The sequence below is a fragment of the Nothobranchius furzeri genome, chromosome 19 (genome assembly GCF_043380555.1).
Source record: "Nothobranchius furzeri strain GRZ-AD chromosome 19, NfurGRZ-RIMD1, whole genome shotgun sequence".
In the NCBI taxonomy this organism is placed as follows: domain Eukaryota; kingdom Metazoa; phylum Chordata; class Actinopteri; order Cyprinodontiformes; family Nothobranchiidae; genus Nothobranchius; species Nothobranchius furzeri.
The window spans coordinates 11,933,986-11,954,463 of record NC_091759.1 but is presented as its reverse complement, the minus strand read 5'-3'; the positions used below and the strand labels follow the sequence as shown (position 1 = coordinate 11,954,463).

The window sequence follows — 20,478 nt, the reverse complement described above, 5'->3', positions numbered from 1 at the left end:
CAACATATATTTATCACATATCAAGTCTTTTTTTAAAAGAGGAAGACAACTTCTTAGGAAAGTATTCAGATTGAAACCTTTAATATTCCACTTGATTCTTAACTGTGAGTTTAGGATATGTAACCTAATAGAGCAGGATTTATTTTATACCACGTTTAGCATGTAGATGTACTCCATGTGCACATCCACCGGTGCATGTGTTGGTTAATTCTCTTATTTATATATAACTCCAATTTAAATGTGCACAAGAAAACACATTATTATTCTAGAACTGATGTCAGCTGTCATTGTTCAGAAAAGGAGCTCACTTCCAGCTTTCCGTCATTTTCACTATAAATTGTCTTTTTATTCTTGTGGGAATCTCTACCCTCTCTCTCGTGAATGACCTTTTTGTTCAGCAGCAGCAGCTCGTAGCGCTAATCAGTAGTTGCTGCTTTGCAGTTTTACCTATTAAATACAGTGTACGAAGTTATATTTTCATAAACAAACTAAGTGTTTTATTGTAAAGCTCCACCAAAGATTTGAAGATGGGTAACTTTTCAATTTACCAATCAACAGTTAACTTTTAGTTTTAATACAATAATTACATAATGAATCCCTGCAATGTAGTTTAAATTTATATTAGCTTTTTTCTCTCTCTCTTATTTTTATTTATTTTTTTACAAAAAAGTAAAAAAAAACTTCTTTGTTGTGCTTTTTTTTTACATTTTCTGAAATATTTTGTTTAAAAACATCACATTTCATTGTTTATCAAACTTTTGAAATCCATAATACATATAATGCACGGGCAGGATTAATGCATTATTCAGAAAAAGGCCTTTGAAGTATTTGTGCATAAGAAGACATTTAAAATGAAACATTTTTGGATATTAGGACAATCTAATTTCCTTCTAATTGCATTAATGCACTGTGCACATTAATCTATATATTTTTCCCCAGCCGTTCAGAGAAAACTATGTATTTGCATATTTTAATCGCAAGTTATAAAAACATATTTTAGCAGAAGTTTGGGGTTTACAATAGTTTTTTTGATGACTTGTTAGAAGGTTGGAAATTTTCACGTGCAGCTTTAAAATCCACAGAGATGAAATACAACATATTTTGTATAATTTTATAATTAACCATAACGGTTCATTTCTTTCCCAGAATAACTGCTGTTGACTGTAACAATGAAACATGAAATCAGGCTAAAGATTGTGGAATTAGGCGAAGTGAAAGTGAAAGAGAAGTGGATCCATCTGTTTGGAGATTTACAACGGAGACATGAGGCAAGACGAAGGCAAATCCTCAGAGAAAAAAGGGGAACGAGGAAAAAGAGTTCCTTGCCAAAAGCAAGTGTTTGTTTGCTCCCGACACACTGTAGCTCTACAGAGCGCCTCCCGGTTGATTTATGGCTTTGTTTTGATGCAAATGAAAGCCAGCACACTTCCTCCAAACGACTATCCCCGTCGCTGCAGGCAACCACCGCTGCATGCTCCCTACCTGCCATCACATGTGATTCTCAACCTCAGGTAGCTGATTTACAGCCTAAACTGTGTGTGTGTGTGTGTGTACGTGCGCGCGCACGTTCGTACGTGTTGTGCATCATTTTGGAGAAGTAGACAGCCGACCAACCACGCACTCACACAGTAAACCAGTGAGAGGTTGGAAGCAGAAGCAGCAGCAGGCATTTGTGTTTGACTTCAGCTGACACGACAATCAATCCACCAAACTGCAGCTGAAATCACGCGCTGTATGCAATCATTCCGTGTGGTGAATGTGTATGTCATTATGTACGTAGGGCTGTGTGCTCCTTCTGAGACTCGGTTCCATGAAATGTATGTTCTAGAAGGAGGATTCATTTATAAGCTCATTTGGCACATTATGACCTTAGTTGTAATTACAGGTTCTCTCTCTCTCTCTCTCTCTCTCTCTCTCTCTCTCTCTCTCTCTCTCTCTCTCTCTCTCTCTCTCTCTCTCTCTCTCTCTCTCTCTCTCTCTCTCTCTCTATCTCTCTCTCTCTCTGTGTGTCTCTGTCTCTCTCTCTCTCTCTCTCTCTCTCTCTCTCTCTCTCTCTCTCTCTCTCTCTCACCAGTACCAGTCCCGACCTTGGCACCAGTCAAACCTCCAACCACCACTCCACCACCCACAATCCCCCCTGCCAAGGAAGGTCAGAACATCCTGTTATTGATTGTGTTCATCTTATTAATTACCTGTTGATTATTTATTGATGATTTCTGCTTGAAATTGATTCACTGTCTGAAATTATTTTCAGTCCATGTACAGGTTTGCTGTGTTGTACTGCATTTGTCACTTTTCCAGGACATTTTTTGCATTTTCAGTACATTCTTTTAAAATAAAATAATTGATACTTTTTTCTTTAAGGATAAATAGCTCTTCTTTATCGATAATAAATAAGAATGCTAGACAAAAAATTTAGATTTTTATTTAGAAAATTTACTTTTAATTATAACAATTAAGAATTATGAAAAGGCGTCATTATTTGTGATTTAGAAATGTTATAGATGTCAGTAAACTCAAAGAAGTACCAGTAATATGTATGAATTTAACAATGAAATAATCACAAAACAGTTTAATGTCTCAGTCATGTTGGAAGGAAGGTTACAATGAAACATTTTTATTCTCATCTGGCTGGGGGTTTGCTAATTGTCATCCTTAATAAAAAAAAGAAAAGCAAAGCAAAAAAAGTAAACAACAAAAAAACACACACACACACAAAAAACAAGAGGGCCGTAGATACTGTTTACAGTCAGTGAGTTTGTGAGATTACCATGTCTTCAGCAAGCTAACGTTGCTGCACCAACATTTGCTATGCTACACGAGCAGGAAGAAACCGCCAGAGTTCATTTAAAGAACCAAAGCCGGTACAGATGGGCGACCCAGAAGTTATTTCTTGTACGCCTAAGAAGCCACGGCATCCTTTGGTTTTACTCTAATATTGGTTGAAGCAGGCTAGAGGCTAACATCGAGCTAACGATCCTAATGGTGAACTAAGCAAAGACTGGGCTCTAAAAAATATCCCAAGTTGCTTTTTCAATTTGATTTAACAGTGAAATCTATATGTGAAGTGAATATTCAGTTTTCTTTGTTTTACTTCCTTTAATGATACTTTCAGAATATTGCAGCTGAAATTAGCTCCTAATCTCAATCCTGTCTGTCTTAAAACAACTCCAGGCTCCTGCCTTTCACAGCATACATTTCTGATGTGCTTAGATGCTGCAATCTAACCTCTCACGCAGAAGCTAAACGCAGTTCCAAGTTCGTCTACCGCACACATCAAAATATTAAATGTTACGGGGTAGAAGAGTGGTTTAAATGTAAGCCTTTGTAGGAACAGTTCAGCATCATACACACACGCACGCATGCACACACACACACACACACACACACACACACACACACACACATGCACGCACGCACGCACACACACACATGCACACACGCACGCACGCACGCATGCACACACGCACGCACGCACGCACACACACACACACACACACACACACACACGCACGCATGCATGCATGCACACACACAAATCTGTCAGATCAAAGACAAACGTATACAGAATGTCTGCAATATTTAGCTCAGACTTTAAATTACATAACAGGTAATTACAGAGGACGCTTAAACAAGGCATAAAAATAATCCTTCAAATATAAACCTTTGGTCTCGTTTCATCAAGCTTGTAATTCTTTAAATTAAAGCATGAAAGTAAAAGTTTATTTATATAGCAACTCTGTTACAACTCGGCTCATGGGACTGCAACAAGACTTGGAGGTCTGGACACAAGGTTAATGTTTAAGAGTATATATATATATATATATATATATATATATATATATATATATATATATATATATATATACATATATTAGGGCCCGACCGATATGCTTTTTTTGGGGGCCGATACCGATATAAAACTTTTAACAAAGGCCGATAGCCGATATAATGGCCGATAAATCTCCCTCACAAAAAATAAATACAAATGTTCTTAAGATTAAACCCTTCATTGTCTGCCTTTTTGATGCTAACTTATTTCTCTATTACACACCAAAGAACTGTCTCAATAACTCAGTAGGGTTTCCAAGTAATGCAAAGATTTATTTTGCAATCTCAAAAACAACAGAACACACAAACTACTACTGAAGATGAGCAGATGCTGCAGATGACATCACCAGATGGATCTTTAGTGAAGTAGGCCCACACCTTACTACGACCCTCTTTTTCCATCTGTAATAAAATAATCAGCATAAAAGTACAGTTATGTATCTGTTGATACTAAGACAAAGTAAAATACATTAAATGTGGCATTTTTATACCTAAAAGTTTAAAAATTATCATGTAAATAAATGATATCAGACGTTGTGGCTCAAAACCAATGGCTCTGTTTTTGTTTGGTTCCCCAGCTGTTAAGGTTTTCTCATTTAGTATTCGTCTTCCGTTTGTTGTCAGGTTTTTTTTCTAGTTATTCTTCTTTCCCTTTTAGGATTCTTTCTTCTTTAAAATTATTTTCATTTATAGTTGCTCCTATGTTCCCCTGCTGTCCTCTGCTCCCACTCATAGCTCCTCCTCATAACTAGTCCTCTGTCATCTCTCACTCCTCAGTGCATACGGTTCAGTTTCGGTCATACTCTGCTGGTTTCAGCATCCTAGCTACCTGTTTATTTCTGTCACCTGATTTTTGGCATTAAAATACTTTTGAGTTTTACACTTTTGTGTTTTGATCCTTTCCAAAGCCGACAGTATTAGGAAAATATTACCGCCCCTACTCCTCTCCCAGCTAGGGAGAGGAGGGGGGACTCCCTGCACAGCGTTTCATTGCTTTGTTGCCAACACCCCCTCGCCCGTCCTCAGCTGCGACAACGGTCGTGTGCCGCCGGGGACGCACCGGCCGCAGAAGCGCCGCAAAGTGCCGAGAAGTGAATCGCTCACGAAATTCGGCCGCTGCTCAGTTCAGATCAGACGCGTCCCAGTCGAGGCGAGCCTCGGCTCAGCTGTAGTTTTTCTTTTAACCACTTGGTGTCCTCCATTTCCTCTCTGCCTTTTCTCAGCTCTTTTCCTCTACGTTTGAGTGTGTGTGTGTGTGTGTGTGTGTGTGTGCGTGCGTGCGTGCGTGCGTGCGTGCGTGCGTGCGTGCGTGTGTGAGAGAGAGAGAACCTATGGTATGAGTTGTTTCTGCCAGTTGAATCTCTTGGAACCCGCTCCAATTCTGCAGCTGTATCCTAGCAGTTTCTTCCGAAATGGGTACATAAATAACCGTGTTTTTCGGGGGTCGTACAGCTCCTTGTTTTTCTCAACTTCCATAATTAATTTAAAGTCATCCATCTTAACTGCTTGCCTCAGACTTTCTGCCTCTCTGTCCTGTTTGCTCCGGTGAAAAGACGCCCTTCACGTGGTCACACACACACACAAGTTCGATGTGTGTGTATGTGGGTGTGTGTTCGTGTGGTTTTTCTGCAGTGTCTGATTACGAACACATTTGACTATTGCGGAATTTTATTTTGAAATGCTTTATTTTGTTAAATTTACCGGCCTGCCTCTTATGTCTAGGTTTGACTTCCTGCCAGAATTGACGCGATTCACCCGCGGCTCGCGAAAAAAATAGAGCAGACGCCGTAACGATCGCCGCACGGCGCGGGCTGGATTGCTTCTGCTGCTCTGCTGCATGTGTGCTGTGACGGTGGCTCCACCCCCCGAGGAATGGAGCCACACAACATGAGTTCATAAAGCTGGCGCCATCTGCTGGATAGGTAGCGCAATATCGGACGTCTTTTTGGCCGATAGCCGATAGTGTTAATGACCCCTATATCGGCCGATATATCGGTCGGGCCCTAATATATATATGTGTGTGTATATATATATATGTATATATACATATATATATATATATATGTATATATACATATATATATATATATATATATGTATATATATATATATATATATATATATATATATATATATATATATATATATATATACTTTATTCATTTTCACAAAAGGAGAGAATCCTGTTCAAGGGATATCCAAGCACTTTTAGATCTGACCTGAATAAATCAAAGATTAATTAATTCCCATCTGACATGCATCGACTCCAGCAAATTCTAACAGGAAGAACACAAACTGGCAGCTGCTCGAGTTATCGATTAATTCAATCAACTCAAAGACAGCTGAGGGAAAGGGCATTCATTTAATAATAATAAAGGAAATTACATGTTACCCATTCAGTTATTAAACATATTAACACACAAACCTGAAACGTTCAGCTGTAAAACCTGAATGTGACAAGACAGTCTGGGTGGATAATTTAGTCACATTAAGCTAAAACCAAAGGTCAGGTTCATCAAAACTGATCTGACCCATGAAGAATGAATCTGTTGGACACTTTGAAGTAGAATTAAGTAATTTTTCTGCATAAATTATGTCTTTAAATTCCTTTGAAATCTCATGAATGGAACTTTTAGATAGATTTTTGACTATTAAACATAATTTTACCAGAGTACCTCCAAGGCCCATTGGATTTGGGTTATTTCGTATCTGCCTGTCAGTGTTAGACCCAAAAATTTGCAGAAACACTGCATTATTTAACAATTTGTTTTTCTATTTTTGTTTTAGTTTTTTTAAAGTTTTTTGAAAAGAACATGGCAGCACCTGTATAAAGGATGTTTGGTGCCAATGGTCAACTTGTGTTTTCACATTGTGAAAAGAAGCCACATTTTGTTCCAGTGCTGAAATTGATCATAAAATATATTTAATCCGTTAAATGAATCAACTTCAAAAATCTCAGTTTTATAAAGACGTTTTATTTTATTATTTTTCCTTTCTTCCCAGTTTGTAAGGCAGCTAAAGCAGATCTGGTTTTCTTGGTCGATGGTTCCTGGAGCATCGGTGATGAAAACTTTCTGAAAATCATCCGTTTTTTGCACAGCACCGTGGGATCTCTGGACCGGATTGGCCCAGATGGCACACAGGTAACCCAGAAAGGGACTTGACTACATGGTTACGTTAATAAAATACAGGTAAATTTCAATCTCAATTAGGGACGTTTGACATAGGCTTTTTTTTTTTTTGCTGACATCCAATACATAAAAACTGATACCAATAAATGCAGGGTCTCCCCTCAATAAAAAATATAACACTAAATAATTTTAGGTAACCGGCATCTCATATCTCCTATCATGCATATTTAAGCTTTAAAATTTGCTTTGCTGAACATGACAACTCAGTTGAAGTTTGGCCAGTTGTGCCTGAAAAATCTAATTATCTGACATTTTGTAGCAGTTACTGAAGAGTTTGATGTATAATATGTTCATGGTATGTAAAAGCTGTGTCATTAAAAGAGTAAAAACCGATACATGATTCCGATTTTCCATTTTAAAGCCAATATTGGCCTTTATATAAAACACTAACCTCCATCTTTTTTCTCGATCCTTACAGCAATTTTTTTGTTGTAATTTAGTCACATGCATGCACTGAATGCTGTTCGAGTGAATCTGATGAAAACATCCTTTAACAGGTGGCTATTGCCCAGTTCAGCGATGACGCTAGAACCGAGTTCAAGCTGAACTCATACAGCAACAAGGAGCGTCTGTTGGATGCCATCAACAAGATCAGCTACAAGGGAGGAAACACGAAAACAGGTGTGTGCCACACACACACACACACACACACACACACACACACACACACACACACACACACACAGTAGGTAGGCTGATGGACACCTTAAATGAACCAATATGTACAGCTTACAGTCAATATACACTGCAGCAGAAAGATTAAAACACCCATTTGCTCATAACATCTTAATGATATGATCAAAAATTGCTGTGTAGCTGCAGGTATAACATTTATTAAACAAATTAGAAATTTGTTCGCACCCTTGTGAATGTGTTTGGTGTGTCTATGGTACTAGAACACAGAGGTGTGTGTGACCTAAACTGATTTTGTGACAGAGCAGTGAGACTTCCAGCCATTAATCAGCATTTACAAAGCACAGCAGACAGTTTCTCCTACAGAAACGAGGCTGCAGAGAGCTGATTTGTAACTGAGTCTCCTCAGGCGAGAAATTCTCTCTCAGCTAACATCATGCCATAAAGCATTAATCTTTGATTTTATCAGGAAGCAACAGTTTTGGGAGTTATTGTGTGTTTATTCACCGTGTGCGCTGCAGTGGAGGGTCACTTTCCAGACTCTCCCAAAGGTTAGAAGAATATTTGATGGGTAGATTTGTTTGCCAGCCCGGTGTCATCTCATTACGCTGTTGAAATGTTAAAAAGGACACTGTCTTTTCTCTGTTGACCAAAGATTTATTAGTTTTGAGCCTGAGGCTGAATATTAGATTAAAATAAAATTTCACCCAATCATTTAAAATATATAACCCTAACCCTATCCTATGTAACATCAGTGTTGTATTTAATGGGTATTTTGGCTCTTTTGAAGTGTGCTTTTATATATAATATAATATAATATAATATAATATAATATAATATAATATCATGTATCATCACCCTCTGCAGAGAGATTCCTGAACATCCACAGTTTGGAGAAATATAGTTTGTATCCTACAAGATTGATGAGCTAACTGCTAGTGTGAGTGCTGCAAATACACTCCAATTGTAAAACATTAATTTTTACTACACAGTTTTACTACACTGTAATTTCCATTGAGTTATGTGGTCATTTATGAGCTGAACATCTTCAGCATCTGTAAATCTAAAAACGTTCAATACATCAAGGCATCAAGTACGTCAGGAATGATTTAATCTTTCAGGTAAGACAAAAAAGGTAAAGGTTTGTAAAACACCATGTGCATGAATCACTGGACATTTGAAAACTGACAGGAATATTGGGAAATTCATGCTTCATGCATCAGATGTGTAAATGTTTACAAAATTGTGTTTCCATGAACTTTGACATTTTAGTGAGTCAAGCTGTTTTAAGATGGCAGCAATCCACTTTGGTATGGGTTGCACTAACTAGCCGTTAGCCCATAAGTCTTAATGGTCATGAACTATTTTTAACAAAACCATTGCTTTATGGCAGGCTTCGTTGTATTACCAAGGGACACACGCCTTTATATCCAAATGAACCGTCATTCTTTAGTGTTTAATATAGAGCTAAATCACATTTACCATTGCCCAGAAATCTAACCCACTGTAGCGTTAGCAAAAAGATTTTGGTGTAGGTCAGTCTAGCCATGCTCCATTGTAGCCTTGGTAGGCCTACCATCTTCCTGAACAGTTGTGTCTGGCCTATAGCAGCGCTATATGTTTGTTTTGCGGGCTCAGCACTAGAGCTGTGAGGGAGAAAAATAACAACAAAAATGGTGTTGGCTCAGGTACAGCGTTAGTTTAGAATAGATTTGGCATTACCTTTGGACCATTTACTACATTTAATGATTTATTAAACAACAGAAATCACTGAGGCTGTTGTTGTTGCTGGATGCCATGACTACCCCGTTCTTCTTGTTCTTCTATGGTGTGGACTGCCCTGTTGGTCCCTGTTGATTCCTGTTGTAATAAATATGACACGCTGTTCATTGCTCTGATTAGTCCCAGTGCTGTCAGATAGCAAACAGAGACAGTTGGATAGCCAACCGTAGATTCCACTCCAGTGAGTTAGCCGTTTCAATGGTTCATGGCCAGGCTTTTATATACTTGTCGAGTGTGGCTTGCCAGGCTACCCTTACAAGCAATCAAAAGCTTAAACCTTCCTAGAAGGGCTTTCCACAAAGATGTGTTGATGGGAATTTTGGCCGTTCTTTCAAATGTAGATTACTGGAGTCAGGTTGAGGTTGGACTCATGATGTCTCTTTTTGAAAAACGCCAATTCATTGTTTTTTTGGGGTGTCCCAATATCCTCCGGCAATAAACTTCATGATAGGTATGATGGTAATTTTTGCTAACCTTTGCACAGAAACGCACTTAAACAACTACAAAATTCTCTTAGATGCTTGAATACCACCCTGTCAATAAGGATAAGTAATTTTAAGTAAATGATGTCCAGTTGTGTCTTCTTTATTGTGCTTACTCTGTGCTTCTTTAAGCGGGGTATTAGACTTGACACGGGTCTCTCGACTCTTACATAAACAGTTCCCTACATTCCCAAAAGCTAATTCCCCTCTAGGTCACTTTGATGCATCTCCCTCTGATTTTCATTTACTTCAAGGTGTCAGGGATCAAATTTCACCACCTGTCATCGCTCTAATGGTCCCATTCTGAGCCAAATCACTGCATATGAAACCTGCTATTATGTCATCAATAACAGCTCCACTCTAAGTCAATTTCAGCAATGACTCATCACATTTATAAAGCTGTTGCATTCCACTGAAGTGAAACTCAGCAGCAGAGAGCTCCAGAGGCTGCTGCCACTAAATTCTGAGACGTAGCAATTTAACTGGCGCCAAATTAAAATCCTAAAGCCTCGAGGCAACGCTGGTGTGTGGGGAGGACTCATCTTCTGGTAAAAAGATGAAATCTTAGAGGCAGTAATTTGTTGATTTGCAATGATCCATAATGTGCGTTACTCTGTTACCTTTGGAATTCATTTAACATTTTCATGCAGATTTTGGTTTCTGTTTTAACATAGATTTGCACTTTTCTAAATGTTTCTTTAATACCATAATCACAGAATGTCTAAGCAAAATTAAATTTGGCTTGACTTGGAAAGAGGTGATGTAAAAATATCAAATCCATTATTAGTTTGCTGTTGTTGAATGTGTGAAATGTTTCCCAAACGCCCAAGAACTTTTATTTTGGTAATTAAATTAAATAAAAACTGACAATAATCCAGTGATGTGATGTGATTGTTGGCTTTGATTGATGGTTTCCTTTGTCCAATCAGGTCGAGCCATCCAGCACGTGAAGGAAAACATCTTCACCGCTGAGGGAGGAATGAGGAGGGGGATCCCCAACGTCCTGGTGGTTCTCACTGATGGGCGATCGCAGGACGATGTCAACAAAGTTTCTAAAGAGATGCAGATGGAAGGTCAGAAGTGTGGTGTTTATGGATTTACACTTAATCAATCAATCAATCAATCAGTCAATCAAAGCTTTAAAAACAGGAAACAGTTAAATAATGATGTAGTTCGTCTGCTAAGTCTGTTTAGCTTACGGTACTTAATTGAGATTACTGCAGAATTAAAAATAAAAAATCTGTAAAAGAAAATAAATAAATATTTTTTTTTCTGAATTTCTCTGACTAAAACATTACGAAGCCCATTTTTGAGACCTGTTTCTGTTTTGTTTTTTCCTGTAAAGGTTACATCGTGTTTGCTATCGGCTTTGCTGACGCCGACTACGGGGAGCTGGTGAGCATCGCCAGTAAACCCAGCGACAGACACGTCTTCTTTGTGGACGACCTGGATGCCTTCCAAAAGATTGAAGAAAAACTGGTGACGTTTGTGTGCGAAGCTGCCACCGCTAGTGAGTTCCTGTCAGAATAAATGTGATACAATATAATTTTGAGTTATTGTCCTGAAGCATCTTCTTTGTTTTTATTTACCAGCTTGTCCGTCAATTCCAATGAGCGGCAGCACAACGCCAGGTAAAATTGACTTTTCCTAACTTAGATCATGTTTATGTGAACTCAGTTCTAAATACTGGTGTCCTCCAAAGACTTTTTGGAGGGGGTCTGCTACTTTTATTCCTTCCAGAATAATACTTCACAAACTTAAAAACACTAACTTGATTTTGGACAAACATATTATAAAAAAAAGTTCAATAGTGCAAAAAAATTATAATTAAAATAAAAATTTCTAAAATTATGTCACGTTTTTCACATAAAGTAAAGAATACATGTAGAAATATTGACGTTTTTATTTATTTAGAGAAATAGGTGTTATAATGTACTAACAATAATGTAACATTTATAATATTATGGCAGTGATGTTACATTTCTTATTTCAAAAACTATTTTATATATTTTTTTATTTAATATTTTTTGCAGTTAATTTTTCAATTGCTTTTTGTTTCAATAAAATATAGACAAACATTTGCTCTAACTGGGGATTAACCTGATTGGTGAAGCTTAAAAACAAATGTACTTCAAAAAATAAAACCGCAATAAGACACATAGGTAAAATCAAATATTAAACGTCATGTCAGAGGGTTTCAGGTAGAATATAGTATCAAAAATAACGTAGGTATAGAAAAAATGCCGTTTCAGTCAGCAGAAAGTATAAAAATATGTAAGAAATGCTAAAATATGTTTGGAGAGTTGCAGAAATACAAACTGTAGAAATATTTAGGTAGTAAAACACTATTGGACCATGTGTAAATAATGTCTGGACATTTTTTTTTTTTGTAAATACAAACAATAACACTTTAAAGTAGCACATAGTGTTTGGCACGTTTTCCATACCAACTTCTGAGGCTGTGAGGATCATCCTGTGTTTATTTCAGCCATAAGGGAAGGATGAGTTAACTAAGATAAGTTAGCTAAACCATCAGTTATAAATAACCTGACATCAGTAACGGGTGAATTTCTGTGAACTTCCTCTTGTCTGTGTCCAGGTTTCCATATGATGGAGCTGTTTGGGCTTGTTGAGAACCGCTTCAGCAGCATCTCTGGCGTTTCCATGGTACCCGGCACCTTTAATGCCTTCCCGTGTTTCCAGCTTCACAGCAATGCTTTGCTGGCTCAGCCAACAAGGTATGTTGAATTTATTACCATAGCTGTTTCGTGTTTCCTCACTGATGAGACTGGTGGGAAAGAAAAAAAAAACTTTTAGCTGAGTCAATGCTGATCGTATCCAGATCCAATAATCTGCACTAATTGAGGTTTTTAATTATTCACCGGATGGTTCGGTGTTTCCCTCTTGATTGACAGGTACCTCCACCCGGAGGGGCTTCCCTCCGATTACACCATCACCCTGCTGTTCAGGCTGCTGCCTGACACTCCTGAGGAGCCATTTGCTCTCTGGGAGATCCTCAATAAGAACAACGACCCCCTGACTGGAGTCATTATGGACAGTAAGTGGAGAAAGACCAGTGGATTCCAGTTTTCTGCGATTAGGGAAAAAAAAAAGAAAATTAATTTAGTTGCTGCAAAGAAAGAGTTTGCAGGCAACATTCCTAATTATCCTAAAATAAATCCAAGGCTAAACCATCTGTCAGGCTGTGAGCGACGTCTCGGAGATGAGTGGTTGCATAGAACCCAGCGAACCCTGAGAGGTACGGGGATTGAGTTTGGATTTGCTGGAGTGACTTGAATGTCACAGCGGTGTGTGTCGTGGGAATTAGATAAAGCCAACGATGTCTGTGGACAAGTTGGAAATGAGATTTTTAGGAGCTAAAGCAAATGATCCATCGATGAAAACAAAACTAAATAAAATAAAACACATATCCGTTTGGAACACCTAAGATAATTTATTTATTGTCTTTATGTTCATAATTAGTCTAAAGAAAGCTCACATGATTTTTATATCTTTATTTCTAACACAACAATAATAAAATCATGAACTCTGCAATGAATAAATTTGGTTATTCTGTAAGTTTTTGGTTTTTCTCAGTGTTTCCTTCACTTGTAGTTGTTGTGTCTTCCTGCAGATGGAGGTAAAACTCTTACATTCTTCAACAACGACTACAAGGGAGACTTTCAGACAGTCACCTTTGAAGGAGCAGAAATCAAAAAGCTCTTCTTCGGCAGCTTCCACAAGGTCAGGAGAACACCCAGCCTTTGCTGTTTGCCTGTCTAATGCCTCTTTCACTCCCCATTACACTAAATAAACATTTATGCATTATTCAGGATCAGGAAGCTGAGCAGGAGCCTGTGGTGCATGCTAAAACTAAAGTCTTTAAAGGAAGCAACACTTGCTGCTGTTTTTGTTCTCTGCAGATATAAAAGTCACCATTAGTTTGGTTCAGCTGTGATTAAAGGTTAGTTTGTTCGTTTTTAAAAAGCCTGTCTTGAGCACAGAGGGTGCAGACGCTGATGATGATTCATCATGATGAGCAAACATAGACGTTTTAAAGCTTGTAGTTATGAAACATGCAACAGATGTCAAATAAAGTATTTACGCTGAACATATGACAGATTAGATTAACTCTTTAGCTTCTAAATGGAGAAAAAAATCAATGGACAGTTCTTTTTCCTTACGTTATCAATTTATTAGAGTTAGGGTTAGTTAGGGTCAGTAATAATTTTGGACTAAGACCTTTAACTCATTCACTGCCAGCCGTTTCCTGATCACTAACGGCCTTCACTGCCAGCGTTTCTCACCGTTTTTACTGTTTTTTTAAGAGTCACAGAACGTTGCGCGCTAGCATGATGTCGATGCCAAAACAAAGAGGAGACTCGCCTCTTACATCAGGAAGAAGCCGTGTGTTTCGAGCGTTATCCGTTCTTTCATAATCCGTTGTCGAATTGTGATCGGCAGAAGCTTTTCCGGTTCGCGCCTCACTTTTTTTTTACAGGAATGGCCCAAAACTATCTCCAAACACATGGATGTGTTGCTTCCTGATCATGTGATCTGTGACGTATGCGGATGAAGATCGGCTTCAGGGCTGAGATGTTTGTTCTCTCAGCGCGGGGGCTCGTCCGACGCCCACACAGTAAACAAATGAGTCGTCATTGGCAGTGAACAGTTGGCTCTAAAATGACGACTTTAGTCGTCAATGGCAGTGAATGAGTTAATGTAAGATAATATGAATATAGTAAGAATGTTAATAATGATCCGTTAACTCTCCCACTGACCTATTGGGTGACCCCTCCAGGAAAGGTGACTGTTGAGCAGGGTTGATGGTTTATCCCTTCAGGTCCATGTGGCAGGGGTGAGGTGGTGCTCACTCCTCACCCCTGCCACATGGACCTGAAGGGATAAACCATCAACCCTGCTCAACAGTCATCTTTCCTGGAGGGTCACCTGGAAAGATGGTGGAAGGCTTAAAAGGAATTCAGAAATACTTGAAAAAATATTTTTTTTTACTTTATGTTATTTGTCATTCTTATAATTTGAACTTTTTAACCTCTTTTCATTACTTTATTGGTTTTGCTCTTTTGCAAAAAAAATTTGTGGTAAATTATGATGTAAAGTGTCCATAAATGGTCAACTATGGTAATGCTACGTTACACTGATAATGAGATAATGTGAATGAATAGCAATAATATTTAACTTCTCCATATTTTGTAAAATTGTAGTTAGTTTAGTAGTTTTTTGGGGGCTTAAGTAAGTTCAGTTATTTCTTGAGTTAGATATGTAGTCTAAAATATGTTTTTGCCAAATGGTTGTTTACGGGTTTAAGTCAGGGTGCAGCTGTGGGTATTAAGTTCATTAGTTCCTAATTTCCCCAGAATTTTGAACGTTCAAAACCTTTGCAGGACCAACTTTCCTGTTCTGGAATTCTGGAACACATTGCAACATGGGAGTCGTGGGAGGGATCAGTTGTGACTAATCAGAGACCAAAACACCAAAAGAGTCCGAGCTTCCAAGCAAGAGACAATATAATCACAATTACAAGAACATTTTCATGACATTTGCAACAACATTGCCTATACAGTAGGTCTAGAAAAAAGTAAATGTATTTTCTTCAAGTAATTTTGCTTCAAACAATTACCAAGGATTCAAACATTTTAGGGTTTTGTTAATAACTCAATGACAGAGAAAATAATTGGGAATAGGGTTTGTGAACCAGCCTCAGTAAGTCTACCATTGGCTCAGCTACTTCAATTCAAATTCAATTCAATTCAAAAATACTTTATTAATCCCAGAGGGAAATTGATTGCTGTAGTAGCTCAGAATAATAATAATAATCAAGTCATCAAAGAGTTGTTGTATATTACAATGACTGTTGGCAGGAAGGATCTCCAGTAGCGGTCAGTGTTGCAGCCAAACTGAAGAAGCCTCTGACTGAAGACACTCTTCTGTTGTCGGACAGTCTTGTGAAGAGAATGCTCAGGGTTGTCCGTCATTTTTTAACTTCATAACTTTTAGGCTGGACCAATCACAGCGCTCTATGTTTGTAGAGAGACACTGGGCAGGCTTAGCACCATTACAGCAGAGGCTTTAGGGTTTTTGTTACAATGGCAAAGCTGCGACAGCACAAAACTACAAGGACGGAGATGGTTAAACAACAACGCTCGGCTTTGGCATCAACTTTGGACAATTTAGACTTGTGCTTTTCTGTCAGACATGAGCAGATAAAGGTTCTTCATGTACAGATGCTGGCCAGTAAATTAGAATATCATCAAAAGGTTGAAAATATTTCAGTAATTCCATTCAAAACGTGAAACTTGTACATTATATTCATGCAATGCACACAGACCAATGTATTTCCAATGTTCATTACATTTAAATTTGATATTCATAAGTGACAACTAATGAAAACTCCAAATTTGGTATCTCAAAAAATTAGAATATTCTGAAAAGGCTGAATATAGAAGACACCTGCTGCCACTCTAATCAGCTGATTTACTCAAAACACCTGCAAAGGCCTTTAAAAGGTCCCTCAGTCTTGTTTTGAAGGCACCACAATCATGGGGAAGACTTCTGACTTAACAGCTGTCCAAAAGACAATCATTGACACCTTGCACAAGGAGGGCAAGACACAAAAGGTGATTGCTAAAGAAGCTGGCTGTTCGCAGAGCTCTGTGTCCAAGCACATTAACAGACAGGCGAAGGGACGGAAAAAATGTGGTAGAAAAAAGTGTACAAGCTCTAGGGATAACCGCACCCTGCAGAGAATTGTGACGACAAACCCATTCAAAAATGTGGGGGAGATCCACAAAGAGTGGACTGCAGCTGGAGTCAGCGCTTCAAGAACCACCACGAGGAGACTCATGAAAGACATGGGATTCAGGTGTCGCATTCCGTGTGTCAAGCCACTCTTGAACATGAAATAGCGCAAGAAGCGTCTCGCCTGGGCCAAGGACAAAAAGGACTGGACTGATGCTGAGTGGTCCAAAGTTATGTTTTCTGATGAAAGCAAGTTCTGCATTTCCTTTGGAAATCAAGGACCCAGAGTCTGGAGGAAGAGCGGAGAAGCACAGAATCCACGTTGCATGAGGTCCAGTGTAAAGTTTCCACCGTCAGTGATGGTGTGGGGTGCCATGTCATCTGCCGGTGTTGGCCCACTCTGTTTCCTGAGGTCCAGGGTCAATGCAGCCGTCTACCAGGAAGTTTTAGAGCACTTCATGCTTCCTGCTGCTGACCAACTTTATGGGGATGCAGACTTCACCTTTCAACAGGACTTGGCACCTGCACACAGTGCCAAAACCACCAGCACCTGGTTCAAGGACCATGGTATCCCTGTCCTTGATTGGCCAGCAAACTCGCCTGACCTTAACCCCATAGAAAATCTATGGGGTATTGTGAAGCGGAGGATGCAATACGCTAGACCCAACAATGCAGAGGAGCTGAAGACGACTATCAGAGCAACCTGGGCTCTCATAACACCTGAGCAGTGCCACAGACTGATCGAGTCCATGCCACGCCGCATTACTGCAGTTATTGAGGCAAAAGGAGCCCCGACTAAGTATTGAGTGCTATACATGCACATTCTTTTCATGTTCATTCTTTTCAGTTGGCCAACATTAGAGAAACAAACATTTTTTCATTGGCCTTTAGAATATTCTAATTTTCTGAGATACCAGATTTGATGTTTTCATTGGTTGTCACCTATAAATATCAAAATTAAACGTAATAAACATCGGAAATACATTGGTCTGTGTGCATTGCATGAATATAATGTACAAGTTTCACGTTTTGAATGGAATTACTGAAATATTTTCAACCTTTTGATGATATTCTAATTTACTGGCCAGCACCTGTATTTCAACAAAGGACAGTGTATGGCAGACTGCCCAGTTGAACGACTTCCACAGCCATGTAAACACCCCATTACTCTGATTAGTCCAGTTGCATGCAGGGACAGTTTGAGAGCCAACCGTAGATTCCACCCTAACGGCTGAGCTCTGTCCTTGGGTCGTGGTCAGACTACATATTTACATGTACACGATGGCTCAGGCTATAAAATATGCATATTTTATCACATTTTTAGGCTTCAACCGGTCACAGACAGTCACAGTCCGACAGAAAAAAATGACACTGATTATTTCACTGACTGACAGCTAATTGACTCCCTTATGCTTCAATTAATCCAGTTGTTGAACACTAAATTGGCTCATTGATTTGCTGCCTCTCACCCTTCCTTTGCTTTCGTTCTATTTTCATCCTACATCTTGTTGAGCAGTGAAGCGGTGGTTGGAGGCCTAACGGTCTGACTTTGGTTGAGTCATGCCCCGAGCCTGAACCAGCTCACCGTCACATTCTGTTATCGTCAGAGGAAGTGCTGAGGGACCCTCTGGCTGATCTACAGTCACTTCTGTCTGCTCGCTGTCAGCGGAGCTTATCCCACTTACCTTTTCACCTTTTTGTTCTGCTTGGTGTGTGTATGTGCGCAAGCGTGTGTGTGAATGGGTCTGAGTTGATTCTATTATCCAGAAGGACTAGCAGCTCCACCGCCTTCCTGATAAGTCAAAGTCACATCTGTGTAGGGCTCTGTGATTTGGCATTTGGGGACATGTAATAATCAGCAAAATCTCATGGTTGTCTTATCTTATCATACCTTGAAACCCCCCCCAAAAAAAAAAGTTATACAAATTCAGCTTTTATCAGATCTTACAGTTCCTAAAATACCGTAACCTTAGGAAATGTTTGAGTCTAAAGCCCCCTTCAGACAGGCCATGAAAAACGGAAATGTTCACGACTCTGTCCGTAAGACCTTTGTGTCTGAATACAAACATCCGGATAACCTTTTCCGTAATTAAACCGGACGATGCCCCTAGTGACAGGTCCGGACTTGTTACGGACAGGGTGGCTGCTTCAGACTGGTGAGGTCGAGTTCTGGACAGGGAGGAGGGGGGGACCGGGGGACACTGTGCGCTCCTAGATAGCTCGCTCCTGTAGCATGCGGCAAACCATGTCAGCTCGCCTCCTACGGTACCGTCTCCTAGACGCGCGACGGAGCGCATCACACCGCTTCCGTGATTCCTTTTAACCATTGAGCGCCATCATCCAGGTCTTATGCGTCTTCGTGTGCGCAGAATTATGCTTAACATAAGTCCGATCCCCCCCACCCCCACCCCCAAGTTATAGAAATTCAGCTTTTCTCAGATCTTACAGTTCCTAAAATACCGTGACCTTAGGAATTGTTTGAGTCTAAAGCCCCCTTCAGACAGGCCATGAAAAACTGAAATGTTCAGGACTCTGTCCGTAAGACCTTTGTGTCTGAATACAAACATCCGGATAACATGTTCCGTAATTAAACCGGACGATGCCCCCAAGTAACAGGTCCGGACTTGTCACGGACAGGGTGGCTGCTTCAGATTGGTGAGGTCGAGTTCCGGACAGGGAGAAGGGGGACCGGGGGACGCTGTGCGCTCCTAGATAGCTCGCTCCTGTAGCATGCGGCAAACCACGGCAGCTCGCCTCCTACGGTACCGCCTAGACACGCGACGGAGTGCTTCACACCGCTTCCGTGATTCCTTTTAACCATTGAGCGCCATCATCCAGGTCTTATGCGTCTTCGTGTGCGCAGAATTATGCTTAACATAAGTCCGATTCACCCCCCCCCCCCCCCCCCCCCCCACCCCCCACCCCGGACACCTGGAACTTTTCCCTGCTGTGTGAAGGCAGCCGAAAGGACAAGTTCCAGTACAAAAGTGGTGTGTCTGAAAACACAGTTCTGGTTAAAAACCGGACTGAATTGTCCACACATGTTCCAGAATGTCAATCTGAAAAGGGCTTAAGTGTTCTTTAACAAGCTGTGAGCCCTGATAAGGTGGTGGTCCTTCTTGCTTCACACACTCAACGGAGAAACGTATGCAGCACCAGCATGTGTGTATATGAGGATGGATTTGCCGACATCTGTGCTCACATGTGGTTACACAGCAGAATTCAGCCAATCAAACTTTATTCATTTGGTCACATGACAGCAGTGAAACCACATTACTTCCAAACCTATCTGCAGCACCGTCAGAATGCAAATCTAAACGTGACTGTGACTCATCAGTTTTCCACTCTCCTTTAAAGCAACAGTCGTGTAAATCATTTATTTATTTTAGAGTGATTTTTTTAACAATCTATAAAAAAGATGCTTGTGGCCCTCCGTAGGCCGTGAGCGTGTCGAGACTTTCAGACGACTCTTTGCTCAATTTTCTGCCTCAAGAATCACAAAAACGATTTTGAAAGCAATAGTTTAGAATGTAAAAACTAACCCTAGTCCTGCTTTAATGCCGCAGCGTCACATTTACTTCAGTATTTATCAGACAGAAACACATTTCAAAACAGCTAAAATATTCTTTTAGCCTCGACACCCCTCTTCATCGAGGTAGTATGAATACATATTTTTTCAGTTCACCTCAGTGACCTTATGAAGCACTTGCAAAACTCTTCAATCCTCCACACTTTAAAAAGGTGCAGCAAAATTAGATTTAATCTAGAAACTAGTTTATAACCCCCCATCCCACACACAC

The 20,478-nt window shown here is 39.7% G+C and overlaps 1 protein-coding gene across 4 annotated transcripts in view; it reads left to right on the top strand.

Moving 5' to 3' along the window:
* The window catches only part of LOC107394420 (collagen alpha-1(XIV) chain), a 260,498-nt gene that overhangs the window by 213,275 nt on the left and 26,745 nt on the right, over positions 1–20,478 (top strand). For all 4 annotated transcript variants that reach the window (XM_054744996.2, XM_054744994.2, XM_054744993.2 and 1 more), the window contains 9 exons: positions 2,075–2,149; positions 6,835–6,974; positions 7,520–7,643; positions 10,849–10,992; positions 11,265–11,429; positions 11,512–11,550; positions 12,519–12,657; positions 12,835–12,977; positions 13,554–13,663. In XM_054744996.2, the coding sequence (XP_054600971.2) occupies positions 2,075–2,149; positions 6,835–6,974; positions 7,520–7,643; positions 10,849–10,992; positions 11,265–11,429; positions 11,512–11,550; positions 12,519–12,657; positions 12,835–12,977; positions 13,554–13,663 (1,079 nt within the window). The remainder of the gene's footprint in view (positions 1–2,074; positions 2,150–6,834; positions 6,975–7,519; positions 7,644–10,848; positions 10,993–11,264; positions 11,430–11,511; positions 11,551–12,518; positions 12,658–12,834; positions 12,978–13,553; positions 13,664–20,478) is intronic.